We start from the raw sequence: 27,870 nt of genomic DNA, 5'->3' as shown, positions 1-27,870 counted from the left end.
GTCGCCATATCCTTCTCCAGGGGATGTTCTCGACCCAGTGATAGAAATCGCAACTCCTACATTGGCAGGCATTGAGCCACCAGAGAAGCCTTTGTTTCCTACACTAGGAACCATTTTAAAATCACGAAATACTTCAAACATTACAAGACGTACAAACATCTGTACCCTCAGATCCTTAACAAATCTCAGTGTTAAGCCCCATCTGCTCCAGGTGCTTTTTGAAAATTAAAACACTAGATACTGTTCAAAACAACAACAAAACCCCTTGTGCTTTCCTCCCTCTCTCCTGGAAGAAACCCCTAACCTGAACCCTTGCACATCCTCCCCGGCACATGTCCATGTGCATCCACACTGTTCTGAGTGTTTCTGAGATTAAAACAGTGGCATTGCGCTTGATGCACCTTCTACCCTTGCCTTCTCTCCCTCAACACTTTTTGAGAATTAGCCACGTTGATCTAAAAGCTCTGGTTCCTTTAACTTCTGCATGAAATTACACCATCCGAATTACAACTGTCCCACTCTCCCATTTGGTGTGATATCAATGTTTTGCAATCATAGAGATGCAATGAACATCTCTGTGCATGTCTGAGGGCCACACCTAGAACACAAACACAGGAGTCAGGGAAGCGCACCTTCCTGTGTATTTAATTTTCACTTCCCTGCTGGTGGTGAGGTAAGCATTTTCCCACAGGTAATTTTCCTCTTCTGAGAACTGTCTGTTCACATCCTTTGCACTGTCTTTCTACTGACCTGTTTTGGCTTTTTTCTTACGGAGTTGCAGTTCTCCCTCTATTATGGATATTAATTATTTGTCTCTTAAATGCACAGGGAGCAACTTCTCCTAAACTGTAAACTTGTTTTTCAGTTTGTTTACAGGGTTTTATTGTCTGAGGTTTTTTTTTTGGTGCGTGTATAAACAGAATGTTTACTTTGATATCATGAAGTTTATTGATCTTCATGCCTCCTGGAGTTCTTAGAAATTACTCCCTGGTCTTGACGTTACACAGTCTCTTCAAGTTTTGTTTTGCCTATTTACATCTTTAACCCATCTGGAATTAATGTATAGTACAAAGTAAGAATCTAATTTTGTATTTTTCCAGATGGGTAACCAATCTCCCAGCATCTTTAATTAACAAACTCATCCTTTCTCACTGATTTATAATATTAACTCTGTCACTCACTGCATTGCTGTATGTGTGTGGGCCAGTTTCTGCTTCTCTATTACTTTCCACTGGTCTAACTGGGTATTCTTACACCAATATGCTGCTGCTGCTGCTAAGTCGCTTCAGTTGTGCCCGACTCTGTGCGACCCCATAGACGGCAGCCCACCAGGCTCCCCCGTCCCTGGGTTCTCCAGGCAAGAACACTGGAGTGGGTTGCCATTTCCTTCCCCAATGCATGAAAGTAAAAAGTGAAAGTGAAGTCGCTCAGTCGTGTCCGACTCTTCGTGACCCCATGGACTACAGCCTACCAGGCTTCTTCGTCCATGGGAGTTTCCAGGCAAGAGTACTGGAGTGGGGTGCCATTGCCTTCTCTGTATACCAATATGACACTGGGTTAATTACTATATCTTAAATTATGTAAGCCTTGACATCTATAGCAATATGACACTGCGTTAATTACTATATCTTAAATTATGTAAGCCTTGACATCGAGGATGGCCAGTCCCATCTGCTGTTCAAAGCTGTCTCAGATACTTTGGGCTCTTTATGATTCCACACAAATTTAGGAAGAGAATTTTCAAGTTCCATGAACAATTCTAGTGGAATTTTCCTTGGAACCACAATCAGTTCACAGACTGATGAGAAAAAACAGGCATCTGGGCTTCGTGTCTTACTACCATGACTATGAGCATCTTTCTATCCGAGTCTTCCTCTGTGTCCTTTGATAATCATGAAAAACTTTAAACCCAAGTGGCCAATAAGTAGCTCTTCAAAGATCACATCTGTAAACTCATTTCTATATGGGAAAGCAGGGTGAGCAACCACAGATGTTGGGGAACACCATGACCCCTGTAAAGGATACAAGCCTGCACCACTCCGAACTTGAGCTGCGTGAAGAGCCGAGCAAAGAAGTCCACGAAGAGACCCACCTGGGAAGAGCAACAAGAGCTGTCACCTGGGTTTCCACATTGTCGTAGGCATTTCCCTGGAAACACAGCCCCCCGACCCCCCACTGCTTGTTCTCATTGGTCATGCGCACCCATGCTACCAACAGGCCATGTGTGAACAGGCCTTTCATTAGTCAAGGAGTGCCCCACCTGAGTCTGGTCCCACGGCCCTTCTGAGGACAAAAGAAGGGGTGTAGCTAAGTTGTCAGAAGGAGAGTTACAACACAGAGGGATAAGAATAAAAAAAGAACCTGAGACGAAGGAAGACTACCAGTGCTTAGAGAGAAACAGTACAGAGGCGTGTGAGGGCCTGCTCTGCTCTTCCCAAAAGCAGGGTCAAAAGAAGTAATCCAAACACATTTTCAGTGATCCTTAGCTGGGTAAGTGTAGAAAGGCTTAGGGTATCAGGATATTACTTTGAAAGCCAGTACCTACTCAGGAGTAGTATATGGCTCTTGCACGTCTGTTATTGTTCATTTGCTAAGTTATGTCTGAGTCTTTGCAACCACCTTGACTGCCGCACGCCAGGCTCCTATCCTCCACTATCTCTCAGAGTTTGCTCAAGTTCTTCTCCATTGATGATGCCATCCAACCATCTCATCCTCTGTCATCCCCTTCTCCTTCTGCCCTCAATCTTTCTCAGCATCAGGATTTTTTCCAGTGAGTCAGCTCTCTGCATCAGGTGGCCAAAGTATATTTAGGACTGATTTCCTTTAGGATTGACTGGACTGATCTCCTTGCAGTCCAAGGGACTCTCAAGAGTCTTCACCACCACAATTTAAAAGCATTGATTCTTTGGCACTCTGTTATTACCATTTTATAAATCATGACTTCGATTTATAACCATTGTATAGCCAATGGTTAGCCTGGTGAATAAGAGATAACTGCTCCTGTTCCACTAGTTCACTCTCTGAAGTGCATGCTCAGGACTTAACAGAGAATTGGGAAAACTTCTGACCATGTGAATTCAGGATCAAAGGCTTTGTGCCTTTAACTCTGGTCTGCCCACAAACCAGTGCAAAGGGGGCTTTTAAATATAGAAACAATAAACTGTGACAGATCAAAGGAGAAGAGGGCCAGCAGCAAAAGGAGATAGTTGCTACATTATTAAGGCAGGTCTGCTTTCTTAGAACAGGAGGGTGTTCAGTAGAGTTGCTAGAGTTTGACATGACAGTAGCAGAAAGACTAACATCTATATGGCTAGTGACTATGCTTATTACAGGGTAATCTGCAACCAGGAAACTATATAGCAAAATAAAACAATCAAATCAGCCCACGGTGCCCCCACAAAGGCATCCATCAGAATATTATCAAAAAGGCCTCCTGAATGCTATTAATCTTAACTAGTAAGATGTTCCTTGATCCGTGAATTTACTACAGTATAAATCTGAAATTAAAACCTGTGGTCAGTTCTTGTGGCTATGTTATGTTTAAATATGTATTTGCATTTAATGGGTATGTTATGTAGAATTAAGTTTGAAACCTGTGGTTAATTCTAGAGAAAGATGATGAACAGGCTACTGCTTAAGAATACATATACACTGTTATGGGCTAATGTTTGTGGTCTCCCCTGCCCACTCCCAAATTCATATGTTGAAGTGCTAACGCCCTCTAATTAGGAGGTGGGGGGGCCTCTGTAGGTAATTAGGTCATGAATAGGATTAGTGTCCTTATAAAAGACACCCCAGAGAGCTCCCTTGCCTCTCCTGACACCTGAAGACACAGCAAAAAGACGGCCATGTGTGAATGACGAATTGGGCCCTCACCAGACACCGGATCTGTTGGCCTGGACATTCCAGACCCCAGAACTATGAAAAGTAAATGCCTGTTGTTTAAGCTCCTCAGTCCATGGTACTTTTGCTATAGCAGTCTGGGTGGATGAAGACAATCCCCTTTTCTAACACCGTATTGACAGAAAATCAGATTTGACATTTATCATTTGGACTGTCTGCTAACTCTTCTAGCTTCTCTGCTCTGGGTTGAAGCATGGTGAATCAGCAGTTATGGTTCCAGACTTTTGCTACGACAATCTTTGGCGATGTTTCATGATTTCTTCTCGTCTGGGATTCATCTGTGAACGTGCTGACCCAGAACCCTGTGCACTCAGGCGTATTTCCTCTACCCACAACTGCCAGCTCTACCTTCTAGGTAAAACGAGCAGTGTTCAGGGAAGAGGGACAGTGTAATGAGTTCATGGAGATCTGCGATGTCCTGTTTACTGGCACGCTGTGCTCGAGCAAAGAACATAATAGTCACAGTTTTGTTCTCATCATGTTGCTTTCTCCCTCCAGAGTGACCTCAGCATCCACTAAGCACTCTCCCCACTCTACCATCTACCTAATGGGACCACATAACAAAGGACAAGTCTTGAGCAAGACTTCGAGTGCTTTAAAGGGCATTAGCGTTGCATGGAGGAGAAGGCAATGGCACCCCACTCCAGTACTCTTGCCTGGAAAATCCCATGGATGGAGGAGCCTGGTAGGCTACAGTCCATGGGGTCGCACAGAGTCGGACACGACTGAAGCGACTTAGCAGCAGCAGCAGCAGCGTTGCATGGCTCACTTTCATTTCATAAAGTGAAAAGTATAAAAAAGTATCAGGATTATACTTAAAAAAGAAATAAAAAAAGGCAGTCCCTGTTGTAAGGACAAATGACTTATCTGCCAGACTGCTGTGTGCCCTCTACCCTCTGCCGCCCCTTGGCCCATGATCTCCCCGCCTGCTCACCAGACCGGTGCAGACTCCAATGGCAAACACCATCATCCACTTGACTGCCTCATACCTGCGACCTTTCTGTTCACAAAGGAAAAGAATGACTCAGGATTATGATGGCAGCAAGGAGGGACTACATCTTGGCCAACCAGTTTCAGACTAAATTCCACATGGACAGCAAGCACAGAGATGATGTCTAGTGTGGCAGGTAAGCTTTACAATGCAAGAATGAAGAACGCAAAAGGCCAGGCCAGGTGCACTGACAGTGGACATGCTGGCTGGCTAGTTGAAGGACTAAGGAATTAATAGATTTAATTTAGTTAATAGATGGTATTAATAGATATCTCATGAAAAGGGTTAAGAGTCCAAAGGTTAAGGAAAATTACTGAAGTATTCAGAACAGAAAAAGAGGCTGTCCAAAAGAGACACAGATGTATAGAACAGTCTTTTGGACTTTGTGGGAGAAGGCAAGGGTGGGATGATTTGAGAGAAGAGCACTGAAATATGTATATTATTATATGTGAAACAGATCACCAGTCCAGGTTCGATGCATAAGACAGGGTGCTCAGGGATGGGATGGGGAGGGAGGTGGGAGGGGGGTTCAGGATGGGGAACACATGTACACCCATGGCTGATTCATGTCAATGTATGGCAAAAACCACTACAATACTGTAAAGTAATTAGTCTCCAATTAAAATAAATAAATTAAAACGAAAAGAAAAAGAGGCTGTCATAAAACCTACTTGGTCCCAAAAGATCAATAAAGAACTCACCTTATTATCCATAGTCTCCAAAACTTCCAGATAAGGGTCATTGATACAGCGATCATAATCCAGACTCTGAAAGAGGGATGTGTAAGTAAAGAAAAAGTCATAAGCAGATAGGAAGAATTACCATAACCTGGAAAGGATAAACCTTCCGGTTCCCACCACTCAAAGCACTGATGGCCAGAGCAGCACCCAGGAGGGGCTTGTTAGAAACACAGACTCTTGGACCCCCTCAGATCCTTCTTAATCAAAATCACTTACATGGATGTTTCAGCAGCACCCCTGTAGGTGCATACTTTATGCTTTAGGAAGTTTAAAACTACATATTTTTAAGTGCCCTGTTTCTGTCAAACACTAAAAGACCTCGTGCCCTCACTGGTGTTACCCAACTTACTCCACTGACAAACAAATGCTTCCATTAACCAGAACCAAATTAATTTAGCAAGTCTAATTTTAAGTATCTTCTGCGGTTAGCATCTGTGAAAAAGAGGTGAGTCACGAGACAAACGTGGAGACTGTTTTAAAAAAACAACTTTCAGTTTATGTTAGGAAAAGGCATAGAGCCAGCCTGGCTCCTAAAACAGTTCCTTAAACTTCACAGAACACAGCAGTTCTGCAAACGATCTGCAGGCATGCCAGGGACATTTCTGAGGAACGATTCAAAGGAAGTGATTTTATTTCTACATCATGCACAAGCAGCAGCAGTCTGGCACCAAAGGAAAACAGTCTGCTGTGTGCTCTCCCCATAACCTGCTGCTACCTACACATCAGCTAGTGAACAAACTTGGACACTGGCCTCGTGGCCACACTCCCACACAGAAGTTCAGAGTCAGCCGCTAAACAAACACAGGTGTGACATGTGACAGTTCATTCCATTTCTGTGACTACCCAAAGTCCAAATTCCTTTTCCAAAAGGATCCTGGAGTAGCAGCAGGTGACTGATCAAATCAGCTTTTATCCACCCAATATGGAAGACTATGTAGTCATAGGGCTTCCCAGGTGGTACTAGTGGTAAAGAAACTGCCTGCCAATGCAGGGGATGTAAGAGACTCAGGTTGGATACCTGGGTTGGGAAGATCCCCTGCAGGAGGGCATGGCAACCCACTCCAGTGTTCTTGCCTGGAGAATCCCATGGACAGAGGAGCCTGGTGGGCTACAGTCCACAGGGCTGCACAGAGTTGGACACGACTGAAGCAACTTAGCACGCACACATTCATGTAGCCATAAAAAGAATTCAGACAGTTCTTCAAGGACAGATGTGGCCAATGTGCAAAGATTAAGTTAAAAAGGCAAGATGCAAAATAAATTAATAAAGGCAGATGCAGATTAAAATGTATAATAGCATCCTGTTTTGATTAAATGAAGATTTGTAGGTCAGCATACAATAGAAAACATTTGGGAAAACCGTTCACAATGGTTAACTCTGAGGTGGTGTTTCAGGAGGCACTCACATCTGGATATTACTTAAAATTCTCCTGGCAAGTATGGTGTACTTTTTTTTATATTAGAAACAAAATTGTCTGTCTGATTATAAAACAAAAAAAAAATCAGGAAAAAAAAACAACAACCGGTAAACAATATTTCCACTGGGAAACTAGACCCATCAGTGAATGATTAAACATGTATGTATTTAGTGATAATATATATACACATATATAGTTTACGTACACACACACACACACACACACACACACACACACACACACACACACACACACACACACACACACACACACACACACACACACACACACAGAGTAGACCCTTGAACAACACAGGGGTTAGGGGAAGCAACTTTCCACACAGGTAAAAATCCACATTTTGCTATTTCTCCCTTAAAAATGAAGAATTTGATAAATGGCTCACCCAAGGACAAGAGGCTGAAATAATGTGGACAGAATCAGGACTCAACCCTAGTTCTTTGGATTCCACACATTGTGATCTCTAATGGAACACAAACTTGCCCCCATACTTAGTTAAAGATCTGTAAAATGAAAATACAGGCACTATATTTATTGAAAAAACAAAAAACAAACTTGCATATAAGTGGACCTGTGCACTTTAAACTCATGTTGTTCGAGGGTTAACTATATGTCCATACACATATACGTATGTACGTGTGTATGTATATACACACACACGTTTTAATCAATTAAATGACATCACATTCTAAGAACAAATGGGAAAAAATTAACATGTTGAAAAATATGATATCCTTCATGCCCAATATGTATAAAAAGCACTAGCAATTATTTGCTTGATGGTTCTACTAACACTAAGGCTCCATAAACATTGAAAAGGTTTGCAGATGTCCACAACAGGCAAAGGGATAGCTACAGAAGGTAGATTAGTGCCTGCCTACGGTCAGGGGCAAGAAGAGTGGGCAGTGACTGCTAACAGTGCATGTTTTCTCTCTGGGTGATGAAAATATTCTGAAATTGATTTGATGATAGTTGTGCAACTCTGTGAATATACTAAAAACCACTGCATGTACACTTTACATGGGTAAATTGTATAGAATGTGAATTATAGCTCAATAAGGCTATTAAAAGGGACATTTAGAAAGAACTGTAAAACAAGAACACCAAACTTTTTTATTTTTTAAGTTTTGAAAATTTGACACTTGGTAAACATGTACCCATGAACTATATGATCTGTTATTAAAACCAGATAGGTACTTCTCCTTTGCCATGACTAACTTCTTTTCATTTCTGCTGTATATGTTACTCTTTGGTTTGGGAAACTAACAACTTCTTTAAAATAAAATTCTTTAAAAATAAAATGTGTATAGGTAGGCTGCAGGGCTGATGTCCACGGTTATGAGCAAAAATGGCATCCAGCTATAGGGTGCAAACAGGGACTGAGGTGTAGCCCAAACTCACTCAGGAAGGCATCTTAGGGCTCACAAAAAAAGCACCTTCAGTGGGCCTTTAGCAGGGGTGTTGGCGTTGAAATGACTCAGAGAGGGGAGGTCTGTTATTCTAAGTCCTCAGCTCTGAGGGGGTGCCTTTCTCTCTCTCAAAAGGGCACTACAGGTTCTGTGACATGCAGAAAAACAATATTCCTTGGTAATGGTCCCATCCCACAAACAGGGAGTTGATATTATTCAAACCATCTATAATGAGAATGGATGTCAAAATGGGGATTCTAACATCTTGTAAGATCCCCAACTTATTAAAGAAAGAGTCAAGTACGTACAATGAACTCTTGTGTTAGCCACTTGGTTGTGTCCGACTCTTTGCAACCCCACGGACTGTAGCCTGCCAGGCTCCTCTATCCATGGAATTCTCTAGGCCAAGAATACCAGGGTGGGTAGCCATTCCCTTCTCCAGGGGATCTTCCCAACCTAGGGATTGAACCCAGGTCTACTGCACTGCAGGCAGATTCTTTACCAGCTGAGCTACCAGGGAAGCCCACTAAGGCAGGAAGGAGCACATTTTAGAAAGATCTTCAGCAGAAGGGTTTTCTAGTTGATCCCTCATAAATAAAATCTGAGCTGACTTTTCTGAGTCAATGCCTAACTAAACTTGCTCTTACAGCAAATGCTCTCATGAAGACGGTTAATTGAAAAATATTAATGACTCACACGAAAGACCATTAAGCCATAAAATTTACACAAATATGCATATCAGGTGAGAGAAAACGCATTACTGATATGAGTGCAATTTAGCAAAAAGAGTGAAGAGAACAGAAGATCAATGGAGCAGACACGCAGTGTTGAGATCCCAGGAGGAGGATAAAGGCTGAGACAGTGACAGTTGTAACCATCAGAATGAATCACCAGGTTCAAGGAGGGACAGCAAGGTGACAGCATGACATGGATTGTCATACTAATTCTTGCAAATCTTTCTACTGTGTACAAGCAAACACATATTTAAGAGTTATGGGACTTCCCTGATGGTCCAGGGACTAAGACTCCATGCTCCCAAAGCAGGGGGCCCAGGTTCCATCCCTGGTCAGGGAACCAGATCCCACATGCTGTAACTAAGAGTTTGCATGCCTTGACAAATATCCAAGGTCCTGCTTGCCGCAACTAAGACCTGGCGCAGCCAAATAAATAAAAGAAATTATTTTTAAAAAGAAATATGAGACAATACATTATTGGATATAGTGATTTTTGATTGATTAAAAGCACTCACATCAGAGTAGCACATTATACCACTGCGGTACAGTTGGCAAATTTCAGACTCTTAAAATTATTTTGTTGAGTCAATTGCAAGGGGGAAAAAAAAAGATGAAAACAAAACAAAGATGAAGGTGGAATCTACTTCATCTCAAACCTATCTGACTTAAAAGATGAATAAAACAAGTGCAATGTTAGGACCTTATTTGGAACCTAATTCAAACAAACTACGAAAAAGTACTTATGACATTTATAAGACAACTGGAAAACCCAAACACTGGTTGTTTGATATCAAGGAATTATTGTGAATTTCTTAGGTGTGAAAATGGCATTGGCTTATGGTAGGAAAAAAAATGTCCTTATCTACTAGAGACTGGAGCTTTATTATTTATGGGTGAAATCATATGATGTATAGACTTTTCTTCAAGATAATATGGGAAGGGGGAAGTGGATAGAACAAGGTTAGGCATGACTGAACGATGCTGTCTGATGAGTACAGGGGGTTTCAGTGTACTATTCTGCCCATTTTGTCTACATTATGATCTGTAGCTTCTCACGGAACTTAATAGAAAAAAGGTTCCATGAAAAGCTACAAATCATAATAGATACACTAAATTCTACAGCAAGAGTAAGATAAAATATTAGAAAGAAAATTAGTCTGGGTATGTTATTGCTCTAGAATATTGAATTTTTTAAGTACGTGATATTATTTTTTTAAAAGTCATTAAGCATAGACACGATTAATCTCACTTTGGGAATTAGTTCTAAGAAAGCAATTAAAGATAAACAAGAAAGCATGGTCACCACCATGCAATTCATTAAATAGAAAAGTCAGATAAAAAACATTATCTTATTTCATAGATAATGAAATACTATTTCCCCATTTAAAAATGTATTACAATAAAGTATCTATTGATACCAGAGAAGGCAATGGCACCCCACTCCAGTACTCTTGCCTGGAAAATCCCATGGATGGAGGAGCCGGGCAGGCTGCAGTCCATGGGGTCGCTAAGAGTCGGACACGGCTGAGTGATTTCACTTTCACTTTCATGCACTGGAGAAGGAAATGGCAACCCACTCCAGTACTCTTGCCTGGAGAATCCCAGGGACGGGGCAGCCTGGTGGGCTGCCGTCTATGGGGTCGCACAGAGTCGGACACGACTAAAGTGACTTAGCATTAGCATTATCTATTTTGTTATCAAGTGGGAGGGAAAACCATGTTAAAATAGTGTATTTAGTAAAATTTCACTTTGTTATTTAAAAGAAGGCACGGAAAAGGATGTTTAGTAAAATGAATAGTCATCTTTTCACGAACAGGATTGTAGATTTTTCCCCAGCTTCTTTTTGAAAATCATGTGTAAATCCTCTATCACAACCATGGCTTGTTTTTGCCATTTCAAAAGTCATAGAAATGTCACCATAAGCTGATTAAATAATAAAAGGTACTCTAGCAGCACTGACCTTACTGCTCCCCACCACACAAAACACACACACACACACTCTCTCTCTCTGAGTCCCGTGCATGAAGTCAGGAACTATAACCAAGAACTGAAAATTCCAAGAGAAGCTGCTTGGGCAGGAAACAATCATCTGAAAACTCAGTTCTCTTAGAAGAAAAGCAAGGCTTCCTGGCTCACACCTGTTTACAAGCAAATGCTGTCAGTGGCTTTGACTCTCGGTCTCCAAAAATTGCAAAAGCAAACAGTCTAATGGCAAACACATGCTCTAACCAGGTTAAGGTGCAATATGAAAGCCTGGAGACACACTCAGACCCCGCTTTGAGGCTAAGATGAGAAAAGGGCTTAGTTCTTAAACAGCCCCTTCTGACAAAGAAGTTACCTCTTACCCACTCACTCCCTGGGAAAGAAGGTCATAGAGCATCTCTGGTTGGAATCCTAATGCTTCAGTCTGAAGTGAGCTGGTCACTCACTACTTCTGTTACCCAAGACAGCATCTAAGAATCTTACCTCATAGTCTTTCCTTGGAAGGATCTCATCCTCCTCCTCCTGTGTTTCTCCAAGGATGGTCTAGAAAAACAAATCCAGAGAAGGGAGACCCTTTTAATGGTTTTAAAAGTGGAAAGAGGCAGAAGTATTTACTGAAACCAACTACTAATTTCTAAATCCTCTGTAGCCATTATCATCAAATGGGAACACCTCAAACAAACAAACAAAAAACCATTTTGGGACGGGGGTGATGTGGTGAAGGTATACAGTCATCAGCTGAGCTCTTCACTCTTACCATACATTCTTCAAATCACCACTCACCTTCACGACACTTCAAAGATGTCACCTGCCAGCTTAAGGGGGAAAGAATTCAGGTTCCTTCTGACAACACGTGGAGTCTTACATCAGGAGGGACTTGTCAACTCTGAGGACACAACTCAAGTTTTCCCAGGGTGCTTTGCAGAGGGAAGCTGGATTATCAGTGACCCAGAAAGGATGAAGGATACAGTGACAAAGGGCTGGAAAAACTAAGCCAGCAGCATGATTTGCAAAGTCCAGTGAAGGGGCTCATTCTGAAAATGCTCGTTTCATTCAAAACTCCTTTTAGGTGGAAATTAAAAAATTAATATGGATGAGATTGATTGGAGCTAGCCTAGATCTTCCCTCAGATTCCAGGGAGGGGTTATGAGAAAAGACCCCAGACTTGGGCATGTGAGGCCGGGCAGATGTTTCGAGACCCGGGCTGTGGAGCCGAGGCCCCACCCGCGGCCACCTGCGGGCCCAGCTCGACCCGGCCCCACCCCCGGCAACGCCTCTCGCAGTCCCTTAGCAACCGCCCCCTCCCCAGCCCGGCTCCCCCTGCTCCTTACCAGCTCCTCCGGGGTCCGGGTCTCACGGTCACCGCAGCAGCACCACCTGCAACAGCAGCACAGGGAGCCCCTGCACCCCGCCATCTTCCTCCTTTACTGCCACTCTGGACCCCTCCGCCAACCCCCCTCCCACCCAGGATCCGCGCCTCACGTGACTGGCCCCGGGAGTGTCACGTGGCCCTCTCGAGCTTGGGGATGGAGACGGGGAGTGGCTGCAGACGGGTGGGGCGAGGGCTCGCGTCACATGACGGTGGAGGGCCGGCTTCCAGCGAGACTTCTGGGCGCGGCCATGTTGGGGCCGGGGCTTCCGGGCGTCCGCTAGGGCGGTTTCCGTCCTCTGGTCCCGCCTCCCTTAGCAACCTGACGTCCGCGCCGCGCCCCCTCCCGAGCCCCGCCCCCTCCGCCGGAGCCTCATTAGCCGCCACACAGCTGCGGAGGCCGCGAGCTCTGAGTCATCCATAACCCGAGGGTGAGTGACGGCGAGGCGGAAGGTCGCCCGCGGGAGAGACCGGGGCCTTGGGGGCCACCCACCTGGGGGCGGGCTCTTGCAGGGGGGGGCGGGGAGCGGTGGAAGCTGGCCAGCCCTCTCTGCGCGCGCGCCCTTGGTGAGACTAAAGTAGCCCCCACTAGTTGCCCTGCGACCCCCCAACCCTGAAGCAGAGACTCAGTTTCGGCCCCCAACCTGGACGGAGGGACCTCACGGCTGAGGCGGCCCTGAGGTGGGGTGGTGACCCAGTGCCTTGGGACCGGACTTGGGCCTTGGTTTCCGCCCCCGCCCGTGACCGAGTGACCCGGTGACTCTGTTCGCAGCGCGCCAAAGCTGCTGAAACACCTTGAGAAGAGCCGAGGGCCGCTGGCACTGCTGTCCCCAACGCCCACTGCATCGGGCTGCACACAAGTGCCCACCCGGACCTCTCTAAGAGTGGTGGGCTCCAGTATTTCCCCACTGTTCCGGGTACCTGGCACCGATTAAGTAAGTGCTCATCAAATGGCAGAGGGGCTTCCCAGGTGGCTGAGTGGTAAAAGATCCGCCTGCCAGTGCAGGAGAGGCAGGAGACACCAGTGCGATCCCTGGGTCCCGAAGATCCCCTAGAGAAGGGAAGGACAACCCACTCCAGTATTCTTACCTGGGAAATCCCATGGACAGGGGAGCCTGGCAGGCTACATGGAGTCACAAAGAGTCGTACACACGGAGTGACTGAGCACGCACATGCATTGGTGGAGGGTTGTTTTGAGAACGGTGTGACACTGCCTGGCCTGTTGGTGCTCAGTGAGTGCCAGTTGTTGTTACCGGATGCCAGGCGTTGGGATACCATAAGCAGAATACTTGGCCCTGGTCTCAGGGAACTGGGAAGAGGGGAGATAAACATGTGAATCCACAGCTGCAACAGGGTCCTTTGGGGTCCTAGCTTAAAATGGATTAAGTGGTAGCACGTAAAAAAATGCTGAAGGGAGTTTAGTGCCTGGTCAGAGCTAGGAAGTCTTCATGAACAAAGGAAGGAGCAGTTAGTTTGTAGGCGGTTCAGCCTCTTCCCCCACTCCTATTTTGGTCCAGCAGATGATTTACGATGCACTCGCTTGTTTTCTGAGGAGAGGTCAGACTCCGCTGATCTTGACACACTCCCCTTTCTTACTTTTCGTGTTCATCCCTTATGGAGAAACTGGAGCTTTAGGTCAGAATCAAAATGGGCATCCCTCAGGATGGAAAGCACAGTCTGGTGTCAACTTGTGCATGTTTTAGGGTAGAGGAGCATTGGATCTCATCAGTTTCTCATGAGTCTAGGACCCCAAACTAGTTAAGAACATGGGCTTGGCAGTAGGCATTCCCTGAAACACACGATCTTGGCCTGGTTGTTCCTCTAATGTTCTGCGTTGCCACACACTGATACTCTTGCGGTGCATGAGTAGTGTGTCCCATGTTCCCCACCAAACTGCCCCGTGGCCCTGTGCCCTCTGTCAGCCTGGCCTGCCTGTGGTTGCCATGGTTCAGGGCTTCAGCTGTGGTGGCTGTGCAGTTTCTTGAACTGACTTCACTGATGTGTGTAAGGACAACAGCTTGGAAGGCATGCAGAGACTGGACAGTCTTTGTTCCACGTAGGACATAAATCCATGCTCTTACAGAACTCAGACCTGGCTACTTTTGGAACCCAGCCAGTGTCAAGTTCTAACCCATGACATGGTCTTGTTGGAGAAGCACAAACTTGGGAGAAATCTGCAAGCTTCATCAAGCCCTAAGCCCTTCCATCCTGCATGCACACAAACTGTTCCCAGTCCCAGGAGATGTTTCCAGGGCTGAACTGTTCCTTCTTTGGCGAGTGATCCAGTCGCCCCGAATATCTGTTGACCTCATCTCCACCCAAATGCTGCGGTCTGCAGTCCCACATCCTCCTCCTCCTATCCATCTTCAACCACTTAGTGCCTTAGCCCTCTCTCTGGCCTGGAAGCCTTGCCCCCGCCCCCTCGCGCTGGCCCCAGCTACAGCTTTAAGCTCTTCCTTTGTCACGGCTCCGCCCAGTCAGGCACACCCGCTGGGGAAGGTTCCTAGTTTCTCAGGAACTCAGAGGTCCGGGGTCTTGAGTTTACCCCGGCAGAGATGGACCATCCAAAACCCAAGGTCTTCCCAGTGAGGCACTGCTGCCCCTCCCTGGGAATGCGAGCCCTGGAGGCTGGCAGCGGAAGGTTCTCAGTGCCACCCTCCATCAGGTAGCTGTCACGGAGGACCCAGGGGCTGAGGAGCATGTGCCGGGTGGGGGCTGATGTCCCTGGAGTCAGGCAGCAGCAGAGGGCCACGCTTGGAGCGAGGCAGCACAGACAGTCCTTACTGCGGAGTTGCTGGGTGGGGGCCTTGTCACCCGGACCCTCACCGGCCTTCTTCCTGCGTGAAAACGTAGCATCTCTCATCTGACCCTGCCACAATGGGGCTCGGCTGCCTGCCCCGCTCTCTCACGTCCCCTGCCCTCGCCCCGTGCAGCAGGAACTCGGCCATGGTGAACGAACCCAGAGGGAGGGAGAGCAGCAGCAGGAACTCGGCCATGGTGAACGAACCCAGAGGGAGGGAGAGCAGCAGCAGCGGCAGTGAGAGCTCCAAGGACAGTTCAAGGTGCTCCACGCCAGGGTTGGACCCCGAGCGATGTGAAAGACTCCGGGAAAAGATGAAGCGGAGGATGGACTCTGGTGACAAGTGGTTCTCCCTAGAGTTCTTCCCTCCCCGAACTGCCCAGGGTGCTGTCAATCTCATCTCCAGGTGAGTTGGTGTAAGATAAGGAGTACAGACTGGGGAGTGGAGGCAGGGTGAATAGGTGAACTGTCTGCCCGGCGACTGGGCTGCACTGTGACCCAGCAGAAAAAAGGTAGCTCCAAGGGGTGGAAAGAAGCCAGGACAAGAGAGATGCTTTGATACGCAGCTTGCCACATCCTGGTCTGTAAAAGTCTCTCCAGGCACGTGGAATTTTTATTCATAGTCTTCCATGAGTTAAAAATGTTCATTCTCCCAGACAGCATTCTTTGATGGAGTTTGTGGCTAGATCACAAGTAGAGTTTAGAAAGTTAAAAAACAGCGGCTTGGAGAACATTTTTAGCAAGTTTGGCATTTGGATTATGCCCCTGAAATCGAGAAATGCCAACTGGATTGCATTAGCACTTTATGAATCGCAGTTCTTTTTTTAAAGTTTATCAAGCTTTGTATTGCTTGCACTTATGTGTCGTTCCCAAGGTTGTGAAATTTGAAGTTACAAAAATGTGTAAATGCACCACAGCTTATAATGGGCTTCCTTGGTGGTTCAGATGGTAGAGAGAATCTGCCTGCAATGCAGGAGATCCGGGTTCAATCCTGGGGTCAGGAAGGTCCCCTGGAGAAGGGAATGGCTACCCACTCCAGTATTCTTGCCTGGAGAATTCCATGGACAGAGGAGCCTGGTGGGCTACAGTTCACAGGGTCACAAAGAATTGGACACAACTGAGCGACTAACACTTTCCCTTTTTCACAGCTTATAACACAGCATCCATGTGGCTCTTGATACTAGTCCTGATAACGTGGCTGTGCTCTGCAGGACTGTTGGCTGCTGCCAAGACTGGGCAGTGTTGGGGGTTGGGGGGTGGCAGAGGCGGGCAGCATGGAAGAAACTTGTGTCTGCTGACCCTCTTTTTCCCTAGAATAAGGCCTTGCTTGCCACTCTGAGGAGTACCCTGAACCCTTATCCATCAAAATGTTTTAATTCACCCCAGATGGTAAATATGCAAGCACTTTGAAAAGTCCAAAGTGCTGCTCTCACAGAAAATGGCTTTATTGTTATCTTTGCAATAAGAGTAATCATAATAACAGCACATTGATTGCTTGTTTGCTGCGTACCTGGCACTGTTATTGAGTCGTGGAGCCATCTGTCACCTTATCCTCAGAGTGTTATTAAGAAGTAGGCACTGTCCCCTGCCACATTGTAGAAATGAGAAAACTGAGGCGCAGAGAGTTTAAGTAATTCTCCCAAGATCACACAGTTGGTGAGTAGCAGAGCCAGGATGTGAATGCAGGTCAGTCTGATGCCAACCTCCAGGTGAGGTTTCTCTAAGTCCAAGACCCTATGGGAAGGTGGTGACGGGTGGTGCACCCCCAGGAGCCCCTCCTCAGAAAGAAATTCCCTACAGGTTTGACCGGATGGGAGCGGGTGGCCCCCTCTTTGTAGACGTGACCTGGCACCCAGCCGGGGATCCTGGGTCCGACAAGGAGACCTCGTCCATGGTGATTGCCAGCACCGCTGTGAATTACTGTGGCCTCGAGACCATCCTGCACATGACCTGCTGCCATCAGAGCCGGGAAGAGATCACGGGCCACCTGCACAAAGCCAAGCAGCTGGGCCTGAAGAACATCCTGGCGCTGAGGGGAGGTGTGGAGCCAGCAGCCTGCTCTCTGGGGTCTTGATTTCTGGAGGACCTCTTCTGTCCCTGCAATGGTCCTTTTCTTTTCTTCGGGTCCCATCCCTGCCAGTAGCATCAGTAGGCGGTGTGGGTCAAGAGGACCATGGGCGACACACAGATGGAGCCACTTTTTGACCTCTTGACCTCTCAGTAGGAATTCAGTCAGGACCGCGGCCGGTGCCTGATAACCCTCTGTTGTGATGTACACCACTGAATTTATCCCTCCCTGCTCCCGACTTTTGACCCAGTCACAGAGTTCAGCTCTGACCTGTGTCCCAGGAGTGAGAGTAGCTGGTTATGCCTCTGGCCCGGGCTGTCACTGGGACACCCAAGTGTGGGAAGCGGCAGTCTGCTGGGCGGGCCCTTGTGGCCTCATGCTCCCTATCCCCAAAGACCACGTCTCACCTGAGATGAGTGGAAGCTTCTCCCAGGAGGCAAGGGTTCTCAGGGAGTGGGAGAGCGAGCAGTGGGCTTGGGTGAGGTGCCTGGACACACCTAGGTGTGAGCGGGGGGGGGGGGGGGGGGGCGTGGATCTCAGATGCTCCGGGCTGAATGCAGAGCGGCAGCTGTTCTCTGCCAGCCGCTGCCCGCATCTGTGCCTGGCGACTTTCTGCTGGCTTGGCTGCTGTTGTCCCTCCCACGGTTTACCAAATGTTACAATGGAAAGTGCAGACACCAACTTAAGTAATAGGAAGGCTCTGCCGTTGAGATTCTGTTGGCCCTGGGTGTGGGCGTGGGGAGAAGGAACAGAGAGGTTCCTGGAGGTGGGGTGAGACCCAGCACTGTGACCTCCAACCCTGCAGACCCCATAGGTGACCAGTGGGAAGAGGAGGAAGGAAGCTTCAACTATGCTACGGACTTGGTGAAGCACATCCGAAACGAATTTGGTGACTACTTTGACGTCTGTGTGGCAGGTGAGGGGCTGGGGCGTCCCAGTGGGTGGGGCCTGAGAGAGGAAGGAAGGAGCGGCACAGGTGAGGACCCCAAAGGTTCAGTGTGCCATGGGGGCCTGCCTGCACCATGCGGCGAGGCCTGTGCTATGATGGAATGGCGTGATGGAGGTGCAGAGGTGACTTGGACAGACCACGTCTTCTGCCTTTTCTTCCTTCTCTCATACACCACGCTCCTGGGAGTGTCACCATCCCCTAATTTTTTTTCCATTTTTATTTTTAAAAAAGATTTATTTTTGGCTGTGCAGGGTCTTCATTGCTACACGAGGGCTTGCTTTAGTTGTGGTGAGTGGTGCCTACTCTGCAGTTGTGGTGCTTGGGCTTCTCACTGCAGTGGCTTCTCTTGCGGTGGAGCGTGGGCTTTAGCTCACGTGGGCTCAGTAGCTGCGACGCACGGGCTTAGTTGCCCCACAGCATGTGGGATCTTCCCGGACCAGGGATTGAACCTGTGTCCCCTGCATGGGTAGGCAGATTCTTAACCACTGGACCACCAGGGAAGTCCTCCGTCCATTTTTAAAATGTAACATCACTCAGATGTTTTGATACAGAACAGCTTTTCTTTTCATTTTGAATTTGGAGTACTATACGACTGAATACAAAGGAATGAAAAGTACCAAAACTGAACTTGTGATTCTCTGTTCATGTGGCATAAACCAGTGTCGTATGGCCAGGGCTCCTCTGTCCTTACACCTCTGCCCACCATTGGGACCCCCTTCCTCTCCTCTTCCTCTTCAACTCCTGGTGGCCAGAATCTAACCACCTAGACTTCCAAGGAAGATATGTATGTGTTCTTGACATGATGAAAAAAGGATGTTATCTTTGCATGTGAAAGGAACAAGGTTGAGGTATTCATTACTTTTAACTGTATTAGGGAGGTGTGAACAGTTTCAAAGTGAGATTTTATTTACTTAAAGTGAACACAAGTCAAAACCAATGCTTCCCCCCACCCTGTATCCCTTCATACTGTAAAGTTTTGTTTCTCTGCCTTTTCTTGCTATTAGCCTATTCCCCAGCTCTATTCCGCTTTAAGCAAAAGAGGTATGTTTATTAAGATTCCAAGGGCAGGGAATCTCAGAATAAGGTCAGGAAATGACATCAGACCTCACTAAGCCCTGGAATCCACAGCCCTCCCTCATTCTCTCTGGGGCCACAGAGCCCCATCTCTGCCTTCCACTGCTCCATGCTTCATCCAGTAGATCTGATATGTACACTTTTCCTGTCTCTGATATGTATGGTACACACGTGACCCACTGCTTGCTCCTGAGTGTAGCCAAGATGGACCTATAGGCCTCAGTGATAAATCCAGATCTCAGGAGAGAGAACTCTAGTTTCAACTCTAGTTTCTTTAGCTACAGCCAGGAGGTGAGGTTCACCTGCTAGAAAGAGAGGGCGTGGCCTTCCCTCTTGCCTGCACTCTTGGGGTCTGGGCCTTGAGCTTCTCGAATAGGAGCTTAGGTATGATGAGGCAGTGTGTGCCAGACACACTGGAAGTCCAGGGATTCATTTGATGCATCATCTTGGCATGATGATTTCTTCAAATATTTTGGAGAAAATTATATCACTGTTACTAAAACAAACCCGGCTATGTTATGGAATAGAACATCGGAGTGATCTGAACTGTAAAAAGTAAAGCTATGTGACTTCAAGGAAATTACTTCTTGTGGGGGCTTTGGGCTGTGTCCCCAGGCCCCCAGTGTACAGGTCCACTGTTCTCAGTGTTCAGAATAGGGTGTTGAGGTGGATGAGTGTGGGAGGCCCTGATGAGGAATTGGGAATTCAAGTGTCCTTGCTCACGGGGCCACGAGATGGTTGATTGGGGAATGTGCCCACGTGCAGTGGGCATTGGATGGTCACAAGTAGAAACCAGCAGAGCTGTGAGCGTACAGTTGCCGAGCAGTTTGGTGCCTTGCTCGTGGTGAAGTGGATGAGAAAGAGGACGGATGGATTAGAAAGCACCCAGCTGGCCACCCTAGAACAAGAACATAGCAAAACCCAAACGTCAGCAACTGCTGGATCTGTTGGGTGCTGTTGAGGTTTTCTAGAGTCAGCTGTTAAAACCTCTGTTTCTGAAATTCCTGCTGGAAAAATAGCCTTGTTATTGAAAGTGTAACAGTCTGGTGTTTAATCCTCCCACCCCCTTATCCCTGAAACAGTAGTTCTTCTATCCATTTTTGATGACTCGGGCTTTCTTAAGAATGAAACTGCCTTGTCACAGCAAAGCAGCCTGGCTGCCCATCAGCATGGGTTCAGGTCTGTCCCTTCCTGCCTTAGGGTCCTGCCCTGGCCTCAGGCTGAGGAAGCCAGTGCTCTGCTTGTAGTTCATTAGGTCCTCCGGTCTTTCAGTGCAGGCAGAGCCACTAGTGAGTTTAGTCTTTTAGGGAAGTGGGGTGGGGGTGGAGCCGGGTGGAGTGGGGTGAGGTGTACCCTTCCTGGAGCTAGTGAGGTGCCTTGGGGAGGTCTGGCCCCGCCTCCCAAACATCCTTGCCATCCCAGCATGTGGACATCCGTACCCCCCGCCTCCACCATGTTTTCACACTCTGGGAGTTTGTTCTTTTGTGGGGCTGCTCTTTCCACTGTCAGGCAGCTCTCTGAAACTGATTCTAGTTCTGCCATCAGAAGCAGCACAGAATATAGCGAATAAGGAACTAAGGTCACTCTGTTTCCCCGGTGACATACCTGTGGGCATTTAGGAATAATTACCATGTTCTCTCCATTCCTTTCTTCAAGAAGAACCTCTCCACTCTCTTCACTTCTTCCTTGTGTACTGTGGTTCTGACTGTACCATCTGGAACCACTGAGTGATTTTGATGTGAAATTAAAAGCGCTGTTTTCATCCGGTACCTAGAGTACCATCCACCCAAGCTGCCCAGCCAGTGTGAATGTAGCATTTTCTCTTTTCTGTGGCCACAAAGTCCAGGTCAGCTTGGCCAGCCTCTTTCTACGGTATCCCTGTTGGCAGGTTACCCCAAAGGCCACCCGGACGCAGAGAGCTTTGAGGCCGATCTGAAGCACCTGAAGGAGAAAGTGGCTGCAGGAGCCGACTTCATCATCACCCAGCTGTTCTTTGAGGCTGACACGTTCTTCCGCTTTGTGAAGGCTTGCTCCGAGATAGGCATTACCTGCCCCATCCTCCCCGGCATCTTCCCTATTCAGGTGAGGGTCCCAGGAGGGCTAATGGACTCCCACCACCACCCCTGCTCATCCTGGCACTTCCCCCTTAGCTAGGGCCCTGGGGTGAAGTGCCAAGTTCAGGCTCAAGTTCTTTCTGATGCTCATTAGATTTTCATTAGACGGATGCTCAGTCTTTGCAAAATGCTGTCTTGCCAGCCACTTCTGATTACCCCTGATGTCTTCTCAAATAGCAGTAGTACCTGTTGGAGGGGCTTGCTGATAAGTGTCACTAAAAGGGGTTATTACTCTCATTATAAATTTTGGTTAATGGTTTCCAAACTTCACTGTTACCAGAATCATTTAATGAGCTTTTTCAAAGGATAGATTTCCAGACCCCATGCCTTGAAGTTCTGGTTCAGTAGATCTGATGTGGGGCCTGGAAATCTGTCCATTACTTCTTAAATGTGGTGGGCAATTCTAGTGATTGGTGAGGCTTGGGAACCACTGGCTTAGATGACCACCGTGCTATCAATAGATCCATCTAGGGGCCAGAGGGCTGCCTCAGGCCTGTGGCTGAGATGCTATGAAGTATGAAAGTGTTAGTTGGTCAGTCATGTCTGACTCTTTGTGACCCCACGAACTGTAGCCCGTCCATCACTTCTGTCCATGGCATTCTCCAGGCAAGAATACTGGTGGTTGCCATTCCCTTCTCCAGGGGATCTTCCCAACCCCGGGATTGAATCCAGGTCTCCCTCATTGCAGGCAGATTCTTTACCATCTGAGCCACCAGGGAAGCCCAAGGGATGTTGTGGGCAGCTGCTCTAATCTGCAGAATAGAAAAAGCTGGAGTAGGCAAGGGTGCTTGTGTGTATGGCCTGACTGTCCTGGGTCACCCTGTGTCGCACAACAGGGGCCAGGAGACCCAGTGTGGGGGTGAGTATGTGGGGTGAGAGACGGGCTGGGAGATGGCACCTGCAGCCCCCCGTGTCTCGGGCAGGGCTACCACTCCCTCCGGCAGCTGGTGAAGCTATCCAAACTAGAGGTGCCGCAGCAGATCAAGGATGTGGTCGAGCCCATCAAAGACAATGACGCTGCCATCCGCAACTACGGCATCGAGCAGGCTGTGAGCCTGTGCCAGGAGCTGCTGGCCAGCGGCTTGGTGCCAGGCCTCCACTTCTACACCCTCAATCGCGAGGTGGCCACCATCGAGGTGCTGAAGCGCCTGGGGCTTTGGATCGAGGACCCCAGGTGAGGCCAGAGGCCCCAAATTCAGGCCCAGGAGCCACAGAGGAGAGTTGGGTGGGTCAGGAAGTGAGAAGTCACAGAATGTGCACACCCTAGCTGTGCCAGCCGCCACAGTGCGCAGAGGGTTGTGCAGTGTCTAGTGTCTTAGAGCTCCAGTCTCAGCCGGAACTGCCTGTCCAGCTTGATGTTTGAGTTCGATGGAAGAACCTGGGCTCACTGCTGCCTCCCTCCCTCCCTCTGTCCAGTCCTTGACCCTTTCAGTCTCCATTCTCACACAGGCGTCCCCTGCCCTGGGCCCTCAGCGCCCACCCCAAGCGCCGGGAGGAGGATGTCCGGCCCATCTTCTGGGCCTCGAGACCGAAGAGTTACATTTACCGCACACAGGAGTGGGATGAGTTCCCCAACGGCCGCTGGTAAGTGGGGTTTTGTTTATCCGGGGGAGGAGGGAGACTGAGTGTGGAGGAGCCGTGGGACAGAATTCACTGGAATGCGCCACTCCCAGGGCAGGTGGAGGCCATTGTCTGTCTGGAGTCCAAGGTCAGGAGTGCGACTTGACCTAGGGCACCTCCTCCGCCAGGGGCAATTCCTCCTCTCCGGCCTTTGGGGAGCTGAAGGACTACTACCTCTTCTACCTAAAGAGCAAGTCCCCAAAGGAAGAGCTGCTGAAGATGTGGGGGGAGGAGCTGACCAGTGAGGAAAGCGTCTTCCAAGTCTTTGCTCACTACCTCTCGGGAGAGCCCAACCAGAACGGCTACAAAGTGAGTGCAGCTGGGGTGGGATCCCTGGGTACTGCCCCTCGTCCCGTGGGCCAGACGCCCTAGCCTGAGCCTTGTCACTGTGTCTGGATGTGGCACCTCGGCCAAGGGAGGAGGTGAGTCAGGGGGTCCCCACGTGGGGTGCCTGGAAGGGGCTTACAAAGGCAGAGACAGGCTAGGTCTCTGACGGGGACTGTAACAGGGAGGGACCCAGGGTGCCAGGTCGGGTTGTTGCCCCAGCCGGGCTCATCCTCCTCAGGTGACTTGCCTGCCCTGGAATGACGAGCCCCTGGCGGCCGAGACCAGCCTGATGAAGGAGGAGCTGCTGAAAGTGAACCGGCGGGGCATCCTCACCATCAACTCCCAGCCCAACATCAACGGGAAGCCATCCTCTGACCCCATCGTGGGCTGGGGCCCCAGTGGGGGCTATGTCTTCCAGAAGGTGTGGCAGGGACCCACAGGACTACCCACCCCTTGACCTGCATGCAGGTGTTCTCCAGGGCTGAGGACAGAGTGGCCTTCCTCTCAGGGACTTTTTACTCTGAGCAACAGTGAATCAAGGTGGATGGGAGCTCAGGCTCGGAGTCGGACAGACCTGGGTAGAATGGTCACTTGGCCGCTCTGAGCCTCAGCTTTCCCTTATGTAAAATGGGGGTATGCCAGGTGTTCTGGGAATGAAACACAACAAAGCACGTAAAGTGCTTAACACATGGGAAACGTCCCCTAATTGGGAGCTGTTATTACTGTTCCTTGTGGATCCCTTTCTCCAAGGGCTGCTAGAGTCGAAATTACATTCTAAACTAAAGCCTGAAGTCTCAGGGGTTAGAAAGACTTGCGTTTGAATACCAGCTCTGCTGTGTACAGCCAGTGCAGACAAGTTGCTTAGCTTCCCTGAACTTAAGTTTCCTCATCTGTAAAATGGAGCTAACAGCCCCACCTTGCAGTTTTATGAGTATTATAGCAAGTGAATTTAAATAAACCCAACTTCGGAGTTCCCTGGCGTCCAGTGATTAAGACTCCGCGCTTCCAATGCAAGTGGATGGGTTAGATCCCTCAGGGACCTAAGATCCCACATGCCCTCTGGGGTGGCCAAAATTTAAATAAATAAACCCAGCTTGATTCCTGATGGCCAGGTAGTGCTGGAGAAGCCCTCCACCCAGCAGACAGGGGATAGGGTGTGTCAGACCTCTCTTGCCAAATTTGGCCCCCTGTACAGCTTATGAAATGGCTTCTCAGTGGACGCTTTCTCCACTGGATGAAGGGTGGCAAACAGCCCTCAGACCCATCGAGACCAAGAAACTGCACATACCTGCTCCCCTCCCTGTCATTCATGTATTTGCTAACTCCAGCTAGTGGCCACTGTTCATCCTGACACCTTAAGTGTCCTGCCACACATGTCCTCATGGGTGCCTCCCCGGCACGTTCAGCAGGACAAGCGTCCAGTGTTTCAGAGCACACAGCTCGCTCAGCAGCGCCCATGGAAGGTGTCCAGCGAGGCCAGCGGGTTACATGACGGTGCCTGTCTCCCTCCCGCAGGCCTACTTAGAGTTCTTCACTTCCCGAGAGACGGTGAAGGCGCTTCTGCAGGTGCTGAAGAAGTACGAGCTCCGGGTGAATTACCACATCGTGGATGTGAAGGTAGGCCAGCCCTGGGTCAAAGGGCTCCCGGCAGGGCCAGAGCACCAGGGCCAAGGGCACCACATTTACTCTGCCATTCAGCAATCATGGAGCGCCCAACTGGGCCAGGCATTATGCCAAGTGGATTCGCAGACAGAGCCAGGCCTCACCCTCCTAGAGCTCCCGGCCTAGTGAGGAAGCCATCAGAGGATAATTATGAATGGGTGCAAGCAGCTGCACTTTGTAACAGTGAGCTTCAGCGGAGGAAGCTGGAGACGGAGGAGGGATGTCTAACTTGAGAGGTCAGAGGAGGCGATGGGAGGGATCCTGTGTGACCTGAAACTTTAAGGATGAGGGCAATCCAGAGAAAGGGCTGAGGGTGTGCAAAGGCCTCACTGCTGAATGGGATCAGAGGGAGGCTGAAGTGTTAGCCAGGCCCAGGTCCTCAGGGATCTCAATTGTCCTGCTTGGCATTTGAGGTTTCCCTTATAGGCAAGAGGTAGCCTTGGCCCTGTGTTTGATTGGGGGCGGGTCCCAGTGGACAGCTATGTGGATAACAGGGCTGGGCAGATAAGAGTCCCCAGGCCTGGTGGTCTAAGTAGCAAAGAGAGGCCTGGCCAGGAGAGACATGAGAGGAAGTGAGCAGAACCACTGAAAGTGGAGCTGATTGATGCTTCGGGAGGAGGACAGAAAAGGCCAGGATGACTTCTGACTTTCAGGCTTGTGGCCGGTCACAGAGCTGCAGAGCTGGGGGGGTGTGCGGAGAGGGGGACGGGGGTATGCACTCGAGGTGAGAGGACTGCAGCTATCTGCACCCCAAGTCTGCTCCTATCCACCCCCCAGGGTGAAAACATCACCAACGCCCCTGAGCTGCAGCCCAACGCGGTCACCTGGGGCATCTTCCCTGGTCGAGAGATCATCCAGCCCACAGTGGTGGACCCGGTCAGCTTCATGTTCTGGAAGGTAAGGGCCCGGGAGCAGGCCTGCCCTGCCCACCTCCAGAGCCTTGGGCAGGCGGTGTCGCCAGGTCCTGGGTAGGTGGCTGGAGGCTGCACCCCTGGGGCTGGCAGCACCCTGACTCTGACTCACAGTGTTTACCTCTGGCCCAGGGAGGGGGTGGCACCGGAAATGGGCTATGCTGAGTTCTTGGAAGCATCCTGTTGGGCAGCAGCGGAGGCCCTTGGGGTGCTGAGCATGGAGCCCTAGCCTAGGGGCAGCTCTGTTAACTTGGCTGTTGTGTCTGTGTATCTCTCTCTGTCTCTATGTGGGACTGGGTATACCTGTGCCTGTGTGCCTGCGTCTCCCTGTGTGTGTGTGTGTCTTTCCGTATGTGCAACTGTGTGTACCTGTGCTTCTCTGTGTGCCTGCATCTGTGTGTGTGTGTCTTTACGTGCGATTATGTGTAACTGTGCCTTCCTGTATGTTTGCCTGCATCTCCGTGTGTGTCTATCTCTGTGTGAGACTGTGTGTACCTGTGCCTCTCTCTGTGCGTGTGTGTCTGTATGTCTGTGCCTGTGTGCACACACGTGCACACGTGCAGGACGAGGCCTTCGCGCTGTGGATCGAGCAGTGGGGCAAGCTGTATGAGGAGGAGTCCCCCTCCCGCATGATCATCCAGTACATCCACGACAACTACTTCCTGGTCAACCTGGTGGACAACGAGTTTCCTCTGGACAACTGCCTGTGGCAGGTGGTGGAAGACACGTTCGAGCTTCTCAGCAGGCCCCCCCAGGACGAGAGGGAGGCAGAGGCGCCGTGACCCTGCGCCCTGACAACCTTAGCTTGAGGCCACTGTGTCCTGCCTTCCTCTTCTCCGTCCTGGCTCTCTGGCAGACCCCTGTTCTTTCTTTCTCCCGAGCCCTGGCCTCCACCCCCTGATACAATGATGGCAGCTAGACTGGTGTGAGGCTCCCAGGCTCTGGCTGGACTTGAGTCCACCCCACACGGGAGCCTGATACTCCTGCTCAGCTGAGAGTCTGTGCTCTGGTGGGGAGCAGCCCCTTCCACAAGGACCCTGTGGGCGGAACGCCATCCACCCCGAGAAGGGCTGTTGCTAACGGAGCCCCTTGGGGCCAGCCTGGGACTGCCAGTGACCTTGCTTCTGGGGTCTGTGGAGAACAGGCAAAGTGAACATGGCAGCAGGCCCTGTGCAACTGCAGAGGAGACATGGCAAGGTCACAGCGCCTCGCCCTTCCACCTCAAAGGCATTGGCAGCCTGGTGCCACCCATTTGGGAATGAAGAGGTAGCCACTGCCCCGCCTGCCAATTGCCCTGTTAGGCAGCAGCCCCTGGACAGACCTTGGACTGAAACTTAATAGTTTTTAGCAGAGAGCTCAACTGGGTTTCTTCCCCTTTCTACAGTGCTGCTGTTTGAAAGGCTTATCCCTGTGACTTGAGAGAGAAAGTACCTCTTAAGGGTTAAAGGTGTCTGAACCCTTGTACCCTTGGCCTTCCCATTTCTCCCCTGGCCCTGAATGGTGAAAGGATACCCTGCCTGTTACCATCAAGAGTGAAGATGAGGTTGGCCGAGCCCGACTGACTTCTTCCTAGCTTATTTTTCGGCAGAACCCCCTCCTGCCGGCTGCTTCCTCCACTTGGAACACCCTATCCAGGAAGCTGTCTGCCTGGCACTGCTCCCCACTGCCCAGGGGCTGTGACTTGACACAAGCACACAGGCTGGTCCCTGTCCCATTCCCTCTTGTGGGTCTTCACCAGCTCAGGGGCAGGAGAAAGGGGGTGAGTGTCCACAGAGCAGCC

General features: G+C 49.2%; 2 protein-coding genes across 26 annotated transcripts in view; one reads left to right on the top strand and one right to left on the bottom strand.

Annotated features, from left to right (window-relative positions):
• CLCN6 (Cl-/H+ antiporter 6) overlaps positions 1-14,019 on the bottom strand; it is a 35,329-nt gene extending 21,310 nt beyond the window's left edge. For 2 of the 16 annotated variants that reach the window (XR_014054002.1, XM_081491406.1), the window contains exons 1-5: positions 12,528-12,664; positions 11,680-11,739; positions 5,596-5,661; positions 4,838-4,903; positions 2,026-2,092 (exon numbers count right to left, since the gene is read on the bottom strand). Coding sequence is in view for 14 of the 16 variants with exons in the window: in XM_081491406.1 (XP_081347532.1) it covers positions 2,026-2,092; positions 4,838-4,903; positions 5,596-5,661; positions 11,680-11,739; positions 12,528-12,611 (343 nt within the window). In the remaining 2 variants the exon portion in view is untranslated. The other 14 variants (XM_081491413.1, XM_081491415.1, XM_081491412.1 and 11 more) reach the window with 14 other exon arrangements.
• On the top strand, positions 12,948-27,646 carry MTHFR (methylenetetrahydrofolate reductase). 10 transcript variants are annotated; one of them, XM_081491429.1, is made up of 13 exons: positions 12,948-12,996; positions 13,338-13,500; positions 15,502-15,771; positions 17,166-17,404; positions 18,239-18,349; positions 21,345-21,538; positions 22,494-22,744; positions 23,020-23,154; positions 23,319-23,499; positions 23,756-23,938; positions 25,033-25,134; positions 25,957-26,076; positions 26,654-27,646. In XM_081491429.1, exons 3-13 carry the CDS (start codon positions 15,512-15,514, stop codon positions 26,870-26,872), a joined length of 1,995 nt encoding a protein of 664 aa, XP_081347555.1. In that variant the 5' UTR covers positions 12,948-12,996; positions 13,338-13,500; positions 15,502-15,511; the 3' UTR covers positions 26,873-27,646. The 10 variants fall into 10 exon arrangements, with proteins under 10 accessions (XP_081347555.1, XP_081347558.1, XP_081347549.1 ...); XM_081491432.1 differs by having other exon boundaries at positions 26,575-27,646; XM_081491423.1 differs by having other exon boundaries at positions 15,499-15,771.
• Positions 27,647-27,870: the final 224 nt, after the last annotated feature.

Source organism: Giraffa tippelskirchi, chromosome 5 (genome assembly GCF_054371585.1).
Source record: "Giraffa tippelskirchi isolate mGirTip1 chromosome 5, T2T-mGirTip1v1.2.pri, whole genome shotgun sequence".
Taxonomy (NCBI): Eukaryota; Metazoa; Chordata; class Mammalia; order Artiodactyla; family Giraffidae; genus Giraffa; species Giraffa tippelskirchi.
This window is presented reverse-complemented; position numbering and strand designations above follow the sequence as displayed.

What these genes read in the sequence shown, in the direction of transcription:
- MTHFR (XM_081491421.1), top strand. Translation starts at nt 15,121, where the DNA reads ATGGACCATCCAAAACCCAAGGTCTTCCCAGTGAGGCACTGCTGCCCC. An exon ending in TCAGTGCCACCCTCCATCAG is followed by an intron (nt 15,231 to 15,498) that starts GTAGCTGTCACG and finishes CGCCCCGTGCAG; the next exon opens with CAGGAACTCGGCCATGGTGA. An exon ending in GCTGTCAATCTCATCTCCAG is followed by an intron (nt 15,772 to 17,165) that starts GTGAGTTGGTGT and finishes AATTCCCTACAG; the next exon opens with GTTTGACCGGATGGGAGCGG.